This window comes from Oryctolagus cuniculus, chromosome 8 (assembly GCF_051225735.1).
Source record: "Oryctolagus cuniculus isolate XC-2025 breed Fujian yellow rabbit chromosome 8, ASM5122573v1, whole genome shotgun sequence".
Classification (NCBI taxonomy): domain Eukaryota; kingdom Metazoa; phylum Chordata; class Mammalia; order Lagomorpha; family Leporidae; genus Oryctolagus; species Oryctolagus cuniculus.
Genome location: NC_142874.1, coordinates 128,536,337 through 128,558,785, shown reverse-complemented (window position 1 = coordinate 128,558,785; position 22,449 = coordinate 128,536,337). Strand labels below are relative to the sequence as shown.

Below are 22,449 nucleotides of genomic sequence, written 5' to 3'. Positions count from 1 at the left end.
GCTCCCACTCGCAACCTTCCCATCTCCCGCTCCCTCTCCCGTCCCTTTTACATCTAAATTCATTTTCAATTATCTTGATATATAGAAGATCAATTTAGCATATACTAAGTAAAGATTTCAACAGTTTGCACCTTTTAAATTTGATTATTTCATTCGTGATACTATGTTTTTCTTTAACATCTAAAATCATAAAACAGACATTTTTACATGATTTTTAGTTTTATTTTTTCTAAATAACTATCTTTTGCTTTTTTACCTAAGTTCAAAGTGCTTATAATCTTTTCTACTGGAAGTAAACACACATAGTGTTAATGTCTGAAATAGGTTTAGGAGATTAATTTCAAGGTATTTCTATTTCCATTATAAATGAAATGTCATATAAATATTGGCATGGATCCCATGAATAAGCAAAGTCAATTCAAATGGTTAGAAACACCTGGGAGAATCTTGTTTCATTTCAAGAATGTACAGAAGGGCCCATTTTTCACTCATGCATGAAGTTTTATGTGAATATCTTGGAGATCCCAAGATGGTGGAATAGGAAAGGTTTTACTGCTTTACGGTAGGCAAAAATAGCAGCAGAAAAGTGAAGGAAATACATTCCCAGGGGAGAGTTGGAGAGACATCTGCAGAGGAAACTCTATAGAAGGAAAAGAGAACCTGTGGATCAGTGTGGAAGGTGCAGGCATGCAGCAAGGAGCATGGATGCAGAGCAACAACATAGAACCCGTGCAGCCGAGAGCTGGAGGAAGAACCTGGGAAAGCCCAGTGAGACCACACTGCAGCAGCCCTTACCACTGGCAATACAGGAAGGAGAAACGGGCAGAGTACATTGTCTTTGAGACCTGGATTCCTAAGAGAGACAGGGTTCCAGCCTAAGCCAGTGGAAAAAGGGAATGTTTCTCTTTCCCCATTCCCCTACGATGGCACCTGGCATTCGGCTGGGAAAGGGTTCCAGTTTGACATCAATTTCAGCTGCATCAGCTCTTGTGTGCACACTCAGCAACTGGCAGGGACAAGGAGCCATCCTGATAACAATACTGGCTGCTGCAGATAGCGTCACACACCTGGCGATGGACAGGGAGAAGCTGCCATTTTGAAATGAGTATTGGCAGTGGGTGGTTCTTGTGCACATGTGTGATCCAGGGATTTTACTAGAGGGAAAAATCCATCTTCCACACTGACTTTAAGTCTGGTTGGGAGAACTGATAGGGGCTGGGCACATGTGGAAGACTTTGAAGTAATGTCAGACTCTAAACATATCACAGGATCTGGGGCTCAAACCAGCAAGGTGGAGAACCCACAGGCAGCTAGCTCTGGAAATTTCTCTGCCTCTATGTGGATGGGATAGGTTGCAGGAGGAGTGGCTCCTCTGCACGCTGCAACTGTGGGAGCCTTATGTGATGAGATGGTGGGGACTCTGTGACTGCACGATAGGGCACCAGGTATAGCTGCGTCTCTGGGCAATCATTGTGTGCAGCACCAACGGCTCATAGCTCTGGATTGTCTGTCATAGGTCACTTCAGAGGGATCTGTGGACTGCACAGATCCTTTGTGTGGTTCATGTGGCAGCACAGATGAGTGTTGCACCCAACTTCTTATTGGTTTCCATTAGCATGTAGTTTCTTTATGCATCCATTTACTTTCAGTCTGTGTGTATCTTTGTTGGTGAGGTATGTTCCCTGTAGACAGCAAATAGATGGTCTTGTTTTTTTAATCCACTCAGCTAGTCTGTATCTTTTAATTGGAGAATTTAGACCATTTATATTCAAGGTTACTATTGATAACTAATGAATTTACCATGCCATTTTTCCATAAATATTTCTCCTCTGTACTTTGTACTTTTACAATGAGATCATCTGCCTTCACATTCTTTCATAATGGTGAATATTCTTCTGTGTTTCTGTGTTGCACGTCCTTATGAATCAATTATTAGGCTGCATGAGTGGTGACAAATTATTTCAATTTATGTATGCTATGGAAGGTGTTTATTTCACCTTTATTCATAAATGAGAGCTTTGCAGGTTACAGTTCTCTGGATTATCATTTTTTAACTTTTAAGATTAGAACTATGTCCCTCCATTCTCTCTTAGCCTGTAGGGTTGATGAGAAGTTAGCTGTGAATCGAACTGGAGATCCTCTGATAATAATTTGACATTTTCATGAACATTTTGGAATCTTTTCTTTATGTTTTAACGTTGAAAGTTTGACTACAATGGGTCATTGTGAAGATCTTTTGTGTTCATGTTTGTTAGGAGTTCTATGTGCTTCCACTACTTGGACGTTCCATTCTTTCTGCAAATTAGGTAAGTTTTCTGTAATTACTTCACCCAATAGTCCTTCTAGTCCATTCTCTGTTTCCTGACCTTCAGGAACTCCTAAGACCTGTATGTTGGATCCTTTGATAGTATCCCATAAATCTCCCACACTGTTTTTCAGTTTTCCATTTTTGTGTAGGAGCCATCTGAATCCTTTGAGGGGTAAATAATATACTCTGGTTCTGAACGATTTAAGTAACGGATTTCCATCACATCGCTACAGTTGGAATCAATGTTGACTGGACTCGGGCAGCACAGAGGTGCTCTAAATGGGGCTTTGGCAGCATTTTCTGAAAGGCCTGCAAGGTCACAAGCCTGGAAGGAGAAACAGTTGGAGAAGGTTGGCAGCTTTGGTTTCAAAGTCTGTCCAGCAACATTGACCTGGCTATGATGCCAAACACAGACTGGGGACATATTATTCCTTTCAGAACAATGTGAGTTACAGGTGGCCCCTCCATACACAGCTCCCAAGACTCTGGCTGGAGAAATAATTAAGTGATCTCTCATCTCAGCTGTAATCTCAGAATTTATATTAACACACTGGAAAGCAATATCTTATCCAGTGGTAGTTCTCAAACATCAGTGATCATATGAGCTATATCAGTACCTAATGAAACCATAGGTTCTGACTCAGGGAGGCATGGGCCCAGGATTGAAAAATATACATTTTGGGGGGCTTCTGTCATGGTGTGGTTGGTTAAGCCACCACCTACATGGTGGTATCCAATATCGATCACTGATTTGAAAGTCCTGGTTGCTCTTCTTCTGATCCAGCTCCCCGCTAATATGTCTCAGAAGGCAGTAGAAGATAGTTCAAGTACTGGGACCCATGTCACCCATGTGGCAGCCCCAGAAGTTCCTCACTCCTTACTTTGGCTCGACTCAGCTGTAGTAGCCATCTGTGGAGTGATCCAGTAGATGCACAATCTCTTTCTGTCTCTGTCTCTCTCTTCCACTCTTCCTTTCAAGAACATAAGTAAATATTTTTTTGAAAAATTAAAAATATACATTCTTTTTCCCCATTCCATGGCAGCATCTGTTGTTGGTAGATTTCTGTATGTGAGCCATTCTAACTGGGGTGAGGTGAAACCTCATTGTGGTTTTGATTTGCATTTCCCTGATTGCTAGTGATCCTGAACTTTTTTTCATGTGTCAGTTGGCCATTTGAATTTCCTCTTTTCAAAAATATCTATTGAGGTCCTTGGCCCATCTCTTAAGTGGGTTCTTTGTTTTGATGTTGTAGAGTTTCTTGATCTCTTTGTAGATTCTGGTTATTAACCCTTTATCTGTTGCATAGTTTGCAAATATTTTTTCCCATTCTGTCGGTTGCCTCTTCACTTTCCTGACTGTTTCTTTTGCAGTACAGAAACTTCTCAATTTGATGCAATCCCTAATGTTAATTTTGGCTTTGACTGCCTGTGCTTCTGGGGTCTTTTCCAAGAAGTCTTTGATGTACCTATATCTTGCAGGGTTTCTCCAGTGTTCTCTAATAATTTGATGGTGTCTGGTCATAGATTTAGGTCTTTAATACATGTTGAGTGCAAATTTGTGTGGGAGAGAAGTTATGGGGGGAAAGCCATTGTAATCCATAAACTGTACTTTGGAAATTTATATTTACTAAATAAAAAGTTTGAAAAAATCTACATTCTGCCAAGCTCCCAAGTGATGCTGACACTGCTGGCCCACAGACCTTCAGCCCATAGGTTGTAGAATAGCAAGTAAGGGTATAGGAAATCAAATAACACAAATTTAAGAAATAATTTTAAAAAGAGAGAGAGGGTTGACATTTGGCACAGGAGCTAGAATGCTACTTGGGATGCATTCCATATTACAATGGTTCGATTCAAATCCTGTCTCTAGTCTCAATTTCAGCTTCTTGTTAATGTATATCATGGGAGGCAGCTAATATGTGGGTCTTTGCCACCCTGTTGGGAGCCCTGCATTGAGTTCAGGCGCTTGCCTTCAGCCTGTCTCAGCTTTAAGTATGGAGACATCTTGGGAATGAACTAGTGGAAGGAAGATCTCTCTCTCTCTCTCTCTCTCTCTCTCTTTCCATTTCAAATCTATAAAACTATCATTAAAAATTTTTAAAAATGAGACAGTTAATCACTATTTTAACAGCGGCCAAAAGGTAGAAGCAACCTGGAAACATGAACTTTTTAAAAATTCTTTAAAATATTTCCCTTTCCCTCTCCTGACTTCATTTGTCTTATATGTTATTTCTTTTTTCAAATAAGTCTATCAGACTGTTTTCTGATTGTAAAATGGAATACCTCAGGCCCAGTACTTTATAAAAATGCCAAGCCTATTTGGCTCATGCCCTGGAGGTTCAATAGTACAGCACTGTCATTGGCTGGGCTCTGAGGAGGACATGATGGTACAGAGGCAGTGTGTGTGCAGCAAGGGATCACCCAGGGAGACAGAAGCAGCCTTGGCAGGGTAGGGCATGTGGTGCTTACTCTTTCTATAACAATCCTTAATGGTGCATATTTTGATAATCCTCTTATTGGGGCACAGCTCATAAGAATATTTTCCCTAGCTGATTTTATAATGAATACACTTGCAGAAGCAAACATACTTTTGATTTATTACTACTTTATTTAGCCAAGTGATTTTAAAGAAAAGTTTGATGTCTAAAAAGAAAAGGGGCTGGCGTTGTTGCATAGCAGGTAAATCCACTGCCTGCGACAATAGTATCCCATGTGGGCACTGGTTCCAGTCCTAGGTGCTCTACTTCTGATCCAGCTCCCTGCTAGGGTACCGGGGAAAGCGGTGGAAGATTGTCCAAATGCTTGGTCCCTGGCACCCATATGGGAGACCTGGAAGGAGCTCCTGCTCCTGGCTTCATATCAGCCCATCTCCAGCCATTGCAGCCATCTGGGGAGTGAACCAGTGGAAGGAAGATCTGTCTCTCTCTCTCTCTCTCTCTCTCTCTCTTCCTCTTTCTCTTTCTCTCTAACTTTGCTTTTCAAATATATTTTGTAAAAAAAAAAAAACTACAGAGTAGTTCTACAATAGAAGAATTTGAAATCTGCAAGATTTACAAAAATCTCTTTACTGACATTCTGTCTCCTCCAAATGCATAATAGTTTCAGGTGACAATAAACAAAAAACTCTTCTACCTCTAAAGGATTCACAGTAAATATATATGTTGAAAAAGTGACTGCAACACGTTAGTGACTAACATAGAAATGGTAATTTTTTAGATGGGCATTCAACCTTTCTATGTGTAAGCATTATGAATTTTAATGGCAATGTTTTTAACAAACCTGGTTCTAACATTTTTAAATTTCTTTTTTGGCCAAATTCATAAACTGCATGCATATGGAAGGTTACCTCCTATAACTAGTGAGCTCAGAAAAACAAGTCTAAACCCAGTTATTCCTCAATTTGCACTTTGAATATTTTCTGTCTTTATTCTTCAACAAAATATTTAAGTTGAATACACCTAAAATGTAATAAAGTGAAATCCAGTATTTTTTTCTCTGAAACTAGAAACCAAGAAATCTATCCAGGTCTCCCACATGGCTGGCACAGGCTCAAGCACTTGGGCATCCCCTGATGCTTTTCCAGGCACATTATGAAGGAGCTGGATAGGAAGTGACACAGCTGGGACTTGAACTGGTCTTATGATACGGGATGTAGGCATCACAAGCAGCAGCTTAACCCACTGTGCCACGGTATCAGCCCCAACGGCTTTGGTTTATAATGTGTAAATTTTAAATAAGAGAAAATCTGAATTAATGGCATTACTACTGGAGTTAAGTGCACAATCATAATTTGGTAGAGCAAATTTGAAGAAACAAATTTTCCCATGAAAATATTTTTTTTTAACTGGGGAGGGAGGGAGCCCATCTACTCGTTCACTCCTCCTCTCAAACACCCACAGTGGCTGGGGTCCAAAGCCAGAAGCTAAAAACTCAATCCAGGTGTCACAAGTGGGTGGCAGGAACCCAGCTACATGGTACTTCTCAGGGTGCACAACAGTGGACATGAGAGTCAAACTCGGGGACTGTAATATGGGATGTGGGTATCCCAAGCAGTATCCCAACCACTAGACCTCATGTTTGCTCATAAATCAATTGCTAAAGTTTGCTCTTTGAATAATATAAAAAAGAAAAAGACCGAAGTCTCAGGTATGCACACTCTGATACGAAATAATATAGACAAGTATCCCAGCATTCGCAAATTCTAGACACAGTAACACAGAACATGAAAGGATTGTTCTTTTCAGGTCCTCAGAAACAACAGGAAGGAAAACCATAAAGGCCCTCTTGGTCTCCTCTGTAACCAGTGTATTATCAGAGTCTGATATCAAATTGCTCTGCGTGTGTGCCCCTCTGTGTATAACGTTACAGGCTGTAACTTTCTGTTGGAATAGGATATCAGAGGTTATTATTTAAGAAGATATTTTAAATATATAATATACCAAGTTTAACAGATTTTATCTTCTAAGAATCAGGCAGTTTAGGCAGTTTTTTTGTCTCTGTAATGAAATACCTGAACCCACGTAAGGTAATAAACAGAAAATTTTTATTGTAGCTCACAGCTGTGGAGGTTCACAGGACAAGGTCAGTGGAGCCAGATTGGTTTGGCCTCCAGTGACAGTGTTCTTGCTGGCAGAGTCTGAGGAGTTGGGGGCTCCACCCTAATAGCCTACTCCAATCACATCTCTTCCCCAAAGGCCCACCTCTAAACATCATCATAGGACCAAGTTCCCACCCAGTCAGTACCATTCACTCATAATAAGATTTTGGCATTAAAACTCCTGAGTGAGTTCAGGGCCAAATCATATTCAAGCTGTAGCACAAGCTAATGCCAAAAGACCACCATGCCTTTGCATATTCCAGGATAAAACCTGGCTCTGTCTTTCCACGGCTCTCCTTTTCTTTATTACCTGCTTTCTATAGCACCTCAGGAGGTCTTCACTTTGAGGGATTCTGCATTGATGATGTTCCTCCCATATTGCAGTGGCCTGAATAAAATCACCTCCTCAATTGTTTAGTTCGTACTGAACTTCATAGTAAGCAATGTCTATTTTCAGAGTCCAGCACAGTAGTGAAATGTGTGGCCCCCAGAGTCAGACTAATTAATTTCTGGTTCTGGTTCTCCTGATTATGAACTATTCTACCTTGAATAAGAGATTAAATTTCCCCATATCTCCAAGTCCCCATGCCTCCATTTCAACATAAGAACAAGATGAACAATAAAGTAGTTGTCTCCAATCACATCACTTTCTTGCTCAAAAACCTGGGAGCTCCCCTCACCCCACTTAGTGGTTCCTATGGCCTCTCTGCCTCTCATCGCCTGTCCTCTCTCCTCTCTTCTAACTTCTGCCCACTCTGCTGCGGCCAGAATGACTTCTTTTTCCATTTTTGGACTCATGAAGATGTTTCCCATATCTGGATGTTCATGAAATCTATTTCCTCCTTCCTAGGTATTCCCCAGGCACCACCATGGCTGACTCCTTCTCATCATTCAGGTTTCTGATATCATGCCTCTGTTTGAAAAGCCCTTTCCTGCAATCCCTATCCACATGCCCACTCCCCATCACTGTCAACTCCCTTCCCACGTTACAACATTTCCACATCTACCATTCTAATGGCTTGTTTACTTTCTGTTTCCTCCTGAGAATGAATGTCCCAAATGAGGCAAGCTACATAATTTATGGGTGCAGTGAAAAATGAAAATGGGAGGCTATTAAAATAAAACTTTCTCTTCTTTCCTTTCTCTCAACTTCATACAGTGTTTTTTATTTCCTATTCAATGTCATTTAAGTAAAGAAATATTTTAATTTTAAATTATTATCATGAATTTTAATACTCTTTCATTATTCAATGCCATTTTAAATGAAAATGTGACAGCATTTAACTCATGCAAAAATCACAGAAATTATACAATTCATACATTTTCTGTCACCAGAACAGAGGAAGCATTATACAAAAGTAACTCAACTTTTCAAACATGGCTTCATGATACATACAGTCTACCAATGCTCTCTCCTTAGTGATGAGTAAGGAAGGGCTAAATGAAAAGAGACTATTGGTTTTACTACTTTCCCCTTTCTTTATACGGCATCATTTCCTATATAAGTTTCTGAAAGCTTCCACAAATTCCTTATCTTGCAAATATATTTTGATCCCTACTGAATTCACCTGCATCGGTGGTTCACCAGAATGGTTCACAGTCACCAGTCAATGGTCATCAAGAATGCCACAGGAGAATGATGCAGGGAAGAACAATAATATATATGCCTACAGCATGTGCCTCTCCTGTCTAAAGTTGACTGTTACATCAGCCCTCACATACAAAACACAGGTTCAAAAACACAAAGTTAATCTTCCATGTTGCAAAAGTAGAACATGAAACCAATAGAATGGTTCTTCTGAACGTGAGGCATAGCTCACATGCCCATGAAGCCAAACTGTCTCCCTTAATTTAGGAACATTCAGGTTCATTTATATATTCCCAGTGGTAAGAACAGAGACAGGATGCAGGAAATGAAGAAATGCATTTGAGTAAATGAATGAATGCATGAACATTTATGTGGAGAGTTATATGCCACATGATTCCCTTTAAAATCCCTCATACTTAGTAAGTTAAAAATTACAAAGGTATTATTATCACCATTACACATTACATAACTTCTAAGTTGTAAATTTGATTCTGGAAAATGGATAATACTTTGAAGAAAATCCTTCTTGTGAATTCACTCTAATCATAGAATTAGTTGATGGAGATCAAATGGGGAAAATTTCAAATGAATTCACTTCACCTCCTGCTCATTTGCCTAGTAAATGTTTTAGCAAAATAGTAGAATGAATTTTATAGAAAAATATTACTTTGGGGTTAAGCACAGTTCAATTATATAAATGTACATTGTACTCAATTACCATGAATAACTCTTATAATTTATGTATATTATATTTCTGATAAACCCCAGAACTTCCATTTTATTATGTATTTTAAGACTTTAAATAAGCAGGGGTGGCTCACTGTCAAGTCCATCTTTCAACCCTGTCCCCAGATGGCTTTCCTGTGAATATATTGCAAATCTCCTCCTTTCATGGAAATTTTCCAAGGCTTAGAGCACTAGAGCAGTTAATGGTAGTATTACATGGGGAACAATTAGACTGACATCTTCAATTTTTAAATGTTCAAGAGCTAAGCTTCCTTTTGTAAGTTTGATTCACAGACTGTAGATAAATCTCAATAGTTGATCTTTTATAAACATTTTCATAATATTACCATTAATAAGAATAATTGAAATGAGAAGGATTCTAGAAAGTATATTTTAATTACATCTGCATGATTTTAAACAGATAAAAAAGATTTCATTGGGATATTTCAAGACAATACATATTTAATTACTAATGAATAATATTTAGTTTAAGATTTTTCAACTATATGTAAGGGCATATATTTGATAAACAAAACGAATATTTGCTCCCATTAAATTTGGCATATAAGCATCCCATGTGGTACCTTCCTAGATTGTGTCACTGTAGGGAAAAACATGGAAAATATTTTCAGTGGGAAAATATCTATTGTATACAGATAACTTCAGAAGTATATGAAGAAAATTATCCATAGGATCCTTTTTCAACCCTGTTAATTATATATAATTGACAGCAAAGCATCATTATTCTTCTCCATAAACATAGAAATTAATTCTGCTTTGTGAGACCACTTTCATTCCCCACTTTTACCTATATTTTGTGTATTTATTTTAACATACCTGATTTACAAAAGTTCTGTTCTTCAAGATTCTTTAACTAGTTATAACACCTCTCCATTTGCCCCATGGCGGAGTTAAACAGTATCTTTAAGGCATGTTCATTTTTATATCTGCAATACAGTTATGAATTCACTCCTTTCCAAAAACAGAGATCATTTAGCAGGGTGTAAAGCCCCTCTATTATTTTACTCTCCATCTAGAACATGCATTTCCCATGTCATAATCTACGATGTCCATACCAGCATCTACTATTCTGTCCACATTCCATCTAGCAGGTCATGGCAAGGGGGAAGGAAGGACAAGTCCACTTCTTTTCCAGAGGAAGTACATTCCATGTCCTACTCACTTTCCATTGCACAGAATTAAGTCAAACACTAAACTTAATAGCCAAAGAGGTTTCAGTATGTTTTCTTCATCTGATCAGCCAAATTACAAGCCTCAGACCTGGAATTAAATTACTCAATGAAACAAGGAAAAACAGGCACAGGTAACTGGCAATCTCTGTCCTTAGTAGTTCTGTGGGGTGACCAAAAAGATCTCAACCTTCCCCTTAAAGTGACTGACCTTCAGCCAGTCTTTAGCCTTTTTTTTTTAAATATTTATTTATTTATTTGAAAGAGTTACACACAGAGAGAGGAGAGGCAGAGAGAGTGAGAGAGAGAGAGAGGTCTTCCATCAGATGGTTCACTCCCCAATTGGCCACAATGGCACGAGCTACACCAATCCGAAGCCAGGACAGGTCTCACACGCGGGTGCAAGGGCTCAAGTACTTGGGCTATCTTCTACTGCTTTCCCAGGCCATAGCAGAGAGCTGGTCAGAAACGCAGCAGCCAGTTCTCAAACTGGTGCCCACGTGGGATGCTGGCACTTCAGGCCAGGGCATTAATTCGCCGCACCACAGCGCCGGCCCCAACAATCTTTATCCTAACGCTAGGGATTTCACCTCCCTTTTCTTCAAGCATGCACTTTGAGAAAGTTACAGGTGTAAAGTTTTTCTCTTCCTCTTTGAGATATAAATCTCTTGAGAAAGCTACTTGCCAATTTAGCAACAAGGGATTTCTTTGTCAAAGACCTAGGATTATAGGAATATATATACATACTCACATACAATGATTAGTCATCCATATAAAGAATAAAATCCTGAAATTTACAGCAACATGGAGGAACCTGGAGGACTTTACACTCAGCGAAATAAACATAATAGCAAATAGCACATACTCTCACTCATATGTAGAAAGTAAATCAGTTTTATACAAGTTAGGAGCACAGAGGCTAGAGCTACGGTGTAGCAGGTTAAGCCTCTGTCTTCAGTGCTGACATGCCATGTGGGCACCAGTTGGAGTCCTGGCTGCTCTGCTTCTGATTCAGCTCCATGCAAATGAGCCTGGGCAACAGCAGAAGATGGTCCAAGTGTTTGGGCCCCTGTTACCCATGTGGTTGTCTAAGAAGAAGCTACCGGCTCCTGGATTCAGATTGGCCCAGCTCCAGCTGTGGCCATTTGGGGAGTGAACCATTGAATGGAAGAATCTCTCTCTCTCTCTTTCTTTCTATTTCTGTCTGTAACTCTGCCTCTCAAAAAAATAAAGAAATCTTTAAAAAAAAAAAGTTAAGTGTACAATATTGGTCACTAAGTAGACATAGAGAAGAGGAAAAATAGAGGGCAGTGAGAACAGCAATTATGAAAACACTGTAGCGTAGGATGACCATGTTCTAGCATTCTACAACACAGTGAAATAACTACAGTTGACAATTCATTACGCATTTTATAAACAATTATGAGAGGATTCTAATGGTTCCTGGAATCCAAAATGAAAAATGTTAAGAATGTTAAAAATGTTAATGATGGAGATAATTATCCTGATTTGAACACTATATCTTTTATACATGTATTGGATCATCATATTGTATTGAATCATCATATTGTACTCCCAAAATATGTACAATCATTGTGTTAATTAAAAATAAAATTACTTTCACAATAGGAAATTTAAATAAAAAGACCTATAAGCTATCTCTTTGAAGTGTCATCTATGTGGGAGAGAAGAAACCTAATTTGATAGGCACCAATTAGCAAACACAGATTTCCTAATCAGAGAGAAAATATTTGCAAAGTGCTCTAAATATTGCAAAGTGCTCTAAATATCCCATTAACTAACGTCCCTCCTAATTCCTACAATAGTTTTTCCCACTAGCTCACTCAGTGCTTAAAAAAAACCCTCTTGTCTTTTGTTAGCAGACTTGAGGTCAAACTGTGGTCTGATCTCGGTTCCTTGTTGCAATTCACCTGAATTAAATCTTCCTTGCCTGTTTAAAATTTCCGTTGCAAAATCATTGGATGAGATTTGGAAGAAGCAAGCTTATGAGAATGTGATAAAATAATCTGAGAGACATTGTCACGGAGAAAAGATTGACTTATGTGTTGCACAATTAGGAAGGCATTCCGAAATGGACAGTTACAGAGAGTCATATTCCAGATTAAAGCAATGGTGTGGAATCTAGTGCAGAAGTTCTTCTGACACAATGACAGAACTACATAGGGTCATTAAGTCTAAAGCAGGCAAGGTAATGAGTAGCCCCAACGTCAAATGAAGGCGGTAACAGGAACTCTAAACCAGACAGCTCCAGCTGCTTCCGAAGACATTGCTCTGCACGGAAGCATCTAGTCACTGCATGTTGTCATATTTCTTAATTTTTCAAAATAAACTGGAATATGGGATTTTGTCTTAATTATTCATTTTAGGTATATAACAAATTGAAAGTTAGAAAAATAGGTGAGCCAACAACCAACCACTTGAGTATACAAAGTTTCCTTTTTTGTGACTTCTTGTAGGAAAAGGATATTTGAGGCATTCAGTAGTCAAAGGAGAACTGTGTTTAACAGAAGCCCATTACTTTCTAATTTTGTCACTTGGGCCAATGCAATTAATGTTTCCAAACCTCAATTTCCCCATCTGAATTCCAGGTAACCAATACATAGGGTCGGCTTACTGATATTGAGACAATGTACTTAAAGATGTTTGGAAAATAAAATGTGATTCACATGCAAAACATGAGTACAAGGAGGTTTCTATCATAGAAATTAAGCATATAGGCACAGATACTAAGTTGTTTATAAAGACCCCATTACTTCCTGAGACATGCATATAAAAATACCACTTATCACACAGTGCTTTAATGAGGCTAAAACAGGATCACTCCTGACGTTTTTCCTAGTGGTTTGTGTTGAACATACACTAAGTGCCTGTGTCTACCCACAGGAAGAGGTATAGGATGTGGCCTAACCACTCTGACTTTTAGAAACTCAGAAATAATGGCACCTTCTTGAGGACAGCGAAAATGGGAGAAAAGAAACAAACCCCAAATTCCCACCTTACAGGTTGCCAATTATCCTGCGGAATATTAATGTTCACTTTATGCTGATGCTGCTTTAATGTTAATTAGGTTTTCCAGAGTATTCCTTTGTGCACAAAATGCATATTCTTTCTCAGGCTCTACTTATCTGTCCCTGACAATTACTAGATTAATTACTTCAAATCTGAGTTTACATCTGTTTTAACCCTTCCAGTTTGTGTGCTGTGCGCAATTTAAACTTAGCACTCCAAAGGTCTATATTATTTCATGATGTTAAGGAGTCTTATTTCAACCAGATATTTGGATTTTGAGCCTTCGTGGCATCCTTGACAGGCATTCAAAAAATCAAAAATCAAAGTTCCAAAGAATTTGCACTCTGAAATTTCCAGTATACTTTGGACTTTGTTTTTTTCCAGTTTGGAACCAACTAGAAAAAAATCAAAGGACATATATATGTCTCTTATCTTGTAGAGACACCAACTAATCAGGCTATTTGGACTATATTAGAAGTACTGTCAAGATGAGAAGTTGTGCTAAATTTTAAGTTTCTATAATATAAAATTGTATTGATACAGATGTCTAAGAATTAAAAAAAATCTAATGATCTTGTCTTCCTAGACATGATAGTTATCTTAATGAAAAAGCCCCAGAGGCCTAAAGGGTTAAATGCTCTATAAAATCCTAGAGGTGCTTTCAAAAGTTCTGTGTAAAATAAACAAGTGCTTCTTGTTGAGTTTATAATAAGTTTATAATTATAAAAGTGGCAACTTAAAAGTTTTTTGTGGCCGGCGCTGCGGCTCAATAGGCTAATCCTCCAACTTGCGGTGCCAGCACACGGGGTTCTAGTCCCGGTCGGGCCACCGGATTCTGTCCCAGTTGCCCCTCTTCCAGGCCAGCTCTCTGCTATGGCCCAGGAGTGCAGTGGAGGATGGCCCAAGTCGTTGGGCCCTGCACCCCATGGGAGACCAGGAGAAGCACCTGGCTCCTGGCTTCGGATCAGCGTGATACGCCGGCTGCAGCGTGCTGGCCACGGCAGCCATTGAAGGGTGAACCAATGGTAAAGGAAGACCTTTCTCTCTGACTCTCTCTCTCTCACTGTCCACTCTGCCTGTCAAAAAAAAAAAAAAAGTCTTTCGTCATCCAGTTTTATATATCAGATTTGCTGCTCATAAAACTAAAACATTGTTGATTCTGTGTTTAGCTGTCCTATAGGTTCTGATGGAAATTTTCCAGCCACATCTATTGTATTCAGTATTTTTGGATGGCTCTTTAAACAGATGAAGCCAATAATGTATTACAGGTACCAACTGAGAGAAAGTACGGTTAATTGAGGTTACTAAGAGCAGAAAGTAATTCGAATCCATTGATAAATTAAAAAACAGTTAAAGAGTTTAAAAAATTAGATCTTATAAATGGAATAGTTAACATTTTCTGTAATAACATAGCCAAAATGAAAGCTTAAATTATAATATCTGGATTTACTTCACCATCAGCGAAGTAAACAGTAAACAGCGAAAACCTCCCTTTCAGACCAAACAAAGGGAAATAAAGTTTAAAGTAAGGATATAGCTTTCCTCACAGGCATTGTCTGCCTCAACATAAACCACTATTTAACATGCCTGTGACTATAGACTTCTAGTTTAGGCCACCGAAGATTAGAGATGGGACTTGAGCACCTCCTTGACTTGCATCCTCTGGTCTGCTTTAACAAAAACCAGGAGGAAAAGAAAGCTAGGCACCAGAAGCAATGTAAAGATAGGTGGCAGGCCTATTAATGGCTGTTCTGTACAGTGATCTGCCCTCAAGGAGACCCAACAGGCCAGTCCACTGCAGTGGCTTTCAGTGTGGCAAGCCTGGGCTTCAGCAGAAGTCAGCTTGTGAAGAGCCTGGCAGCTCTGCCAAGAGCTGGATCACTGGAAATGGAACTGCCTAGAGTCGAAGGACGACCAGGTCAGAGCCACAGATCTTACTGCCTCTAAGCCGAAAAGCCCTTCACTCGGCCCAGCTTCCAAAGTGACCACCGCTGCTGAGGGGACAGCCAGGTTGGGTCAGTAACACTGCAGGCAGAAATGTAAATTTCCTGTTAGAGATGCCACCTGCCTTTACCTGGCCAGCTCTCCTCCCAGGCCAGCTAGGTAATGGAAGTCAACAGGGTGCCTTCCCAAGGAGGTTCACACCTCCCTTAGGATGTACCCTATGTGAAGAGATAGATGAGTCTGGGTCTCTTAACTTACAAGGCCTAAAGCCCACCAGATTATTATCAAGCCCCTTCTGTCAGGTTCTATTTGCCTCTCAATTAGGAAACTTAGTTGTAGCTTAGATAACACCTTTCTTGGGTCCTCTAATAATGACTCTGTCCTTTGTATCTAGCCCACTTGGGTCTCCTTCCTTTGTAATCATAGCCTCTACTCTAACACCAATGGATCTACTCCCAACCTGTGTGTACTGATGGTCCTCTCCCCCACTTAATGTTGTATAATTGTTCAGAATTTCTTTACAGACAAACCCCCACTACCTGCAAAAGTTAAGTGGCCTTTTCTTCCAGTCTTGGCTGGGATCAGCTTTAAGCCACATCCATCAAACTGTCCTCATAAGGGTCCAGAGACAACCCCCCCCCCCATTTCCTCTCCTCTGTGAAATCCTCTCATTACTTGGTTAATGCTACTCTTAGGATCATTGGTTGCTATTCTCACCCTGACTTTTATACTACAGTGTCTGTTTAAGTGTTTACAGCAGGTGACAATGGAACGAACCAAGGCCTTCAGCAACCCGGCTGTCAACCATATGCTGCTACAGGGATATACTCAGCTCCCCACCCAGGAGACAGCGGCTTGAGACATCGCTCCCTGCCAGTGAACGTCGCCCCATGTCATCAGGAAGTATCTCTAAAGACAGATCATCAGCCGGCGCCGTGGCTCAATAGGCTAATCCTCCGCCTTGCGGTGCCGGCACACCGGGTTCTAGTCCCGGTTGGGGCGCCGGATTCTGTCCCGGTTGCCCCTCTTCCAGGCCAGCTCTCTGCTATGGCCAGGGAGTGCAGTGGAGGATGGCCCAGGTGCTTGGGCCCTGCACCCCATGGGAGACCAGGAAAAGCACCTGGCTCCTGGCTCCTGCCATCGGATCAGCGTGGTGCGCCGGCTGCAGCGGCGGCCATTGGAGGGTGAACCAACAGCAAAGGAAGACCTTTCTCTCTCTGTCTCTCTCTCTCACTGTCCACTCTGCCTGTCAAAAAAAAAAAAATCATCGTCCCTCTACCCCTCCTGGACTTTTGGGAGTAATGTAATCCCATACAACTCTGCTTTATAAAAAACAATAGGGGGGAATGTTAGGAAACTGGCGCAGTTTTATCTATGGTGTGATCTACACCCTGATTCACATCCTAGGCCCTAGGCCCTTCTGCCATTGCTGAAAGCCAGGTGGCCACATGGCCCAAGCTCTGTTGTCAAGCTCCACTCCCATCCTAATGGGATTCGCTGATCCTGCTTCCCTGCCTGCCCTCCAACAATGTTTTAAAAGGGCCTATTCCTGCCTGAACACGTGGCTCTCTAGGCTCCTCTTGTCTGCTCTTCTCTCTTCTCATCTCTCTCCTCTCTGCTCTCTCTTTTCTCTCCTCACTAGCTCCTCTCCTCTCTGTCTCTCTCTCTCTCTTATACTTTCCTTCTCTCCCTTTTTCCCTTTGTCGCCCCACCCCTCCGGTCTGCTGCGTTTTCCCCAATAAACCCTTTCCCTTAAAAATAAAAAGTGTTTTCAACAGTAAGTACAAAAATAGAAAACAAAAAAATAATTAATGATCTTTCATACAAAATTTTGTAGTAGATACAGAAAGATTTGAAAATGCAAATATAATGTAGGCATTTGGCCTAGCGGTTAAGAGCTGAATCCCATTATCAGAGCTCCTGGGTTCAAGTGCTAACTCGGCTCCATATTTGAGCTTCTTGCTCACCCACACAGAGGAGGCAGCTGTGATGGCTCCAGTAATTGGACCCTTGCCATCCCTATGAGAAACATGGACTGAGTTAGTTCTGGGCTCCTGGCTTTTGCCTGCCCAAGCCCCCAGCTGTTGCAAGCATCTGGGAAGTGAACCAGAGGATGGAAAAATCACTTTTTATCTCTCTGTCATTCTGCCTTTCAAGTAAGTAAATGATAGTTTAGTTTAGTTTAAACGTCATGTAATTAATTTGATATTGATGTTTCTTGGCCTTAGTGCTACAACAGATATGATTAAATAAAACATAACACTTGGAATTGGGAATCTACTATCTACTGGCACGAAACTAGTAAGAATCCAATACATTGATATGAAGATACAAAGTCTAACAACCACTTACATTTTGGGTGTTAAATACGTGAACAAAGAAATGGCTACTAAAACAAATGCTAGAGTTTTTGTTGGGTGATAACATTAGCAGGAATTTTTACTTGTTTTCTTAAATATACCACAGAATGAGTGGTTCAAACAACACAGATTTATTTCTCATAGTACTAGCAAGACTTTGAAGTCCTATATCAAAGTACTGGCAGTGTTGGTATCTACTGAGCTCTCTTCCTTGACTTACAAAGACTGTGTACTTATCATGCCCTCACATTGTCTTTCCCCTCTGCACATTTATTCCTCGTGCTTTTTCCTCTTCCTATAAGACACCAGTCCTTTCAGATAAGTGCCCCAGTCTTATGACCCTCCCCCCCCTTAACCTCAATTACCTCTTTTAAAGGTCCTGTGTGCAAATACAATCGCCATACAAGTTGGGACCCAATATATGAATTTTGAAGAACACAAGTCAGCTCATAACACCTTGCAAAAAAATGTTGAATAATATCACCAAAACATTTCAGTTAGTAACTTGAGTTGTCACTTTTGAAGCCATCAAGAGATCTTTAAAAAAATTAATAAAAAATGTGCTTCAAGGAAACATTATACATGGATTTCCATAAGTTTTTAAACCACAATAAGCTTGCCTTTTAATTCCATTTTCCACTAACTTTTTGAAGTCCCTTCATATGTTGACCTAACCCATACGTAATGCCATAAATAGTATGTGTGTGTATATAAAAATGTACATAGACATACACATAGTCTTATACTGCATAATGGGGTTTCAATTAATGACAGACCACATATATAATGGCATGTAAATCATATACCATTGGTGTATTGCAGGTTATACTTTCTAGGTTTGTGTGAGTACATATGTTTTATGATGTTGACACAAAAACGAAACTACCACCTAACTATGCATTGTTCAAATTGTATTCCTGCCATTAAGTGACATATGACTGTGTGTGTGTTTGAGTACAAACTACACGTCTATGTGTTACAATCACCCTGTTCCTGGCTCTCAGTGATTTCATGTATGCTTTTAATGCTTTGAAGCAAATCATCTTCTTGGTTTATACTTTGGTATTGGTATAGATGAGGACAGATTATGATATGTCACCTGCTGAATAATAAACTTCTGTTTTTGATCACATTCATTAACAACTCAGCATCATTGCAAGGGGCTATTATCCTTACAAAGCTTGAATGGAAAACAGATGTCTTGGAAAAATTTTATCACTATAACTAAGTACCTAAAAGAAGCTAATTTTGAAGGAAGGATGTTTATTTGGCCTCAAGATTTTATAGTTCTCAGCCCAAGCTTGGGTGGGCCCCCTTGGTTCAGTCGTCTGTTGAAGCCAGATGATGACAATGGCAGAGCAGGTGAGGAGAAACAATCACAAGGGAAATCAGGAAGCAGAGACTGTCTAGTTCCAACTCGGGTTTTACAACCAACCTGGCATGCCCCCAGTGACCCTCTAAACTTCATAACTGCATCAAATGTCCATCCTCCCAGCATCAATAACACAAGAATCTGGGATTAAACATTTTCATGAGGTCAGGAGCCATATCCCACTTAAACTAAATAGCAATGAGGAAGTTCGTTATATTAAAGACATGTTCCGTACAACAAAATTGTATTCAACCTTAACAAGGTGACAATATGGATGAACCTTGAAGATAAAATGCTAAGTGAATAAGACATGCACAATAGGACAAACAGCGAGTGATGCCAGTTACATGAAGTACCTAGAATCATTAATTCAGAGAGACATAAGAAAGAATGATGGCTGCAATGAGCTAGAGGAAGGAGAAAGTGTGTAATTATTGTTTAATGAGTACAACCTTTCAGTTTGGAATGGTGAATAATTTCTGGAAATAGAGGGTGGTAAGGGAAGTATAATGATGTTCATGTGGTTAGTCCCACTGAACCCTGTACTTTAAAATGGTTAAAATAGTAAATATATTTTACTATAATGAAAGATTCTCAAAAAAGAGATATTCTAATATCCTTTTAAAACAAATTTAAGTTGTCAATAATGGAGGGAACAAATATCTTGAAATGATCTCATTAAATAAAACAGGAGAATTGATAATAACACAACTAACATTTTTTTTCTTTTACTTTAAAAATTATTTGTTTAATGTTTCTGTTTCTCATTTTTATTGTCCAAGATGGTGTACTACAAAATATCTAAGGCTCTGCTGGTTTTTAAGGTGTGTTACTCTATCTGTATAATAGCTTCTATATTTTCTGAACAAATAAATGTGCTCCTTACATTGAAATGATGTTTTAAAAATTGAAGGGCAAGGCCATAGTCAAAGTTGAAGTTCTCTCCTCCCTTCAGAGAAAGGTACCTCCTTCTTCGATGGCCCATTCTTTCTGCTGAGATCTCACTTGCAGAGATCTTTCATTTAGGTCATTTTTTTTTTTTTTTTGCCAGAGTATCTTGGATTTCCATGCCTGAAATACTCTCATGGGCTTTTCAGCCAGATCCGAATGCCTTAAGGGCTGACTCTGAGGCCAGAGTGCTGTTTAGGACATCTGCCATTCTATGAGTCTGCTGTGTATCCCGCTTCCCATGTTGGATCATTTTCTCCCTTTTTAATTCTATCAGTTAGTATTAGCAGACACTAGTCTTGTTTATGTGATCCCTTTGACTTGTAATCCTATCAGTATGATCAATTGTGAACTGAAATTGATCACTTTGACTAGTGAGATGGCATTGGTACATGCCACCTTAATGGGATTGAATTGGAATACCTTGGCACATTTCTAACTCTATCATTAGAGGTAAGTTCAATTGAGCATGTGCCAAACTGTACATCTCCTCCCTCTCTTATTCCCACTCTTATATTTAACAGGGATCACTTTTCAGTTAAATTTAAACACCTAAGAATAATTGTGTGTTAATTAAAGAGTTCAACCAGTGGTATTAAGAAGAACAAAAAAATACTAAAAGAAATAAAGTAGTAAGTTGTTCCTCGACAGTCAGGACAAGGGTGTTGGGGAACTCAAGTGGCTTCTGTAGCCTTGGCAGCTCATGACAAGAGCCTCAGGTGATTATTGACATCATAAATAAGAGTGTCAATTATTAAATTAACAACAGGATTCACTGTGCACTTACTCTCCATGGAGGATCTCTGTTTTTAATGAGTTGTACTATTTGAATTAATGCTATAACTAGTAGTCAAACAGTACTTTATACTTTGTGTTTCTGTGTGGGTGCAAACTGTTGAAATCTTTACTTAATATATACTAAATTGATCTTCTGTACATAAAAGATAATTGAAAATGAATCTTGATATGAATGAGATAGGAGAGGGAGTGGGAGATGGGAGGTTGCAGGTGGGAGGGAGGTTATGGGGGGGGAAAGTCACTGTAATCCAAAAGTTGGACTTTGGAAATTTATATTTATTAAATGAAAGCTAAAAAAATAAAAAAGAGGATTCTAGACAACTAAGACCTGAAACAACTAAAGAATAACAGACGGTAGAAGAGGAGGTAGATCACAGAAAGGCAAAAAGGATGGCAAGATATTGCCTGCCTTAGGACAGCATCTCTGTAATCACAAGACATTTTTGAAACAGAAAGACTATATCTATTTAAAAATAGAGAGGAGAGGAAAAGAAGGAAGAGAAGAGGAGAGGAGAGGAGAGGAATGGAGGAGAGGGTACAAAACATTTTAATGGAGGGGAACAAAATTAAAAGCAAGAGCTCTCTTAATTTGCAAGAGATTAATCTAAATCATATGATGGTATCCAAAACCCCCCACTGCTTTGTATATAAAGCTCCGCTGGGACACAGAATAGTCATTAATTTATGTACTGAGGACTTGGGAAAGAGACTGGACGGCCCATAAAGTCTAAAACCTGTATTATCTGGTCCTTTTTTTTTTTTACACAAAATTTTGGTTAAACATTAACCTAGAAAAAGAAGTTGAAAATTTGCAATAAAACTATGTTTTACAATAAAAAATAAATTAAAAAATTGAATTACTAAATTCATGTGAAGACATGTATGTGTATGACTATGCACATGCATGTTTTGTGGATGTGTACACATGTATGTGTGAGCCTTTGTGTCTGTGTATGCATGTATGTGTATATATGTGTGAGTGTGAATGTATGGGTGTATGTGTGTGTTTGCATGTGTGTGAATGTGGGTGTGTATATGTTTAAATGAAGTCCATTTTAGATTAAACTCAAGAGCTACAGTGTTTTCCAATTACAACTGAGTAAAGGTGATAGTTTGAATTACAAAGCATTATGAACATTTGGTATAATACCAAAACTCTAATATCTCCCATTGCCTATCGGCTTGGATAATAACATGTACCAACATAAAGTTATTAGACGATTATTCTAAGACAACAAGAACCTTTCAATGTGCTTTCTTATGTTTTACATATCTACAGACAATATTATCTTTATTATGTACCATGGGAAAATTGAATAGGTAAATAACAGAATAATGTGCTCAGCTTCACAGAGTCATCATGAGATCTCCCGGGAAAAATCCCTTGTAACGGATACTCCTCCTCCTTAGACAGGTCATCCGTTCACTAACACTGGCTAAAGTAAAGAAGCATGCCTCTTTCATGACAATGCACAGTGTTTTCATCAGGATACTACAATATAACCAAAGAAAATTCAGTTGAAATGTACTTATTATTAATTATTCACATTAATGGAATTGTAAAATAGACATTATACAAGTGATAACC

General features: G+C 39.2%; 1 protein-coding gene across 1 annotated transcript in view; it reads right to left on the bottom strand.

Moving 5' to 3' along the window:
- Positions 1–22,449, bottom strand: part of LOC100357850 (steroid receptor RNA activator 1-like) — a 181,170-nt gene that overhangs the window by 87,781 nt on the left and 70,940 nt on the right. The window contains exon 3 of the mRNA XM_089301784.1: positions 2,494–2,633. Within this exon, the coding sequence (XP_089157910.1) occupies positions 2,494–2,633 (140 nt within the window). The remainder of the gene's footprint in view (positions 1–2,493; positions 2,634–22,449) is intronic.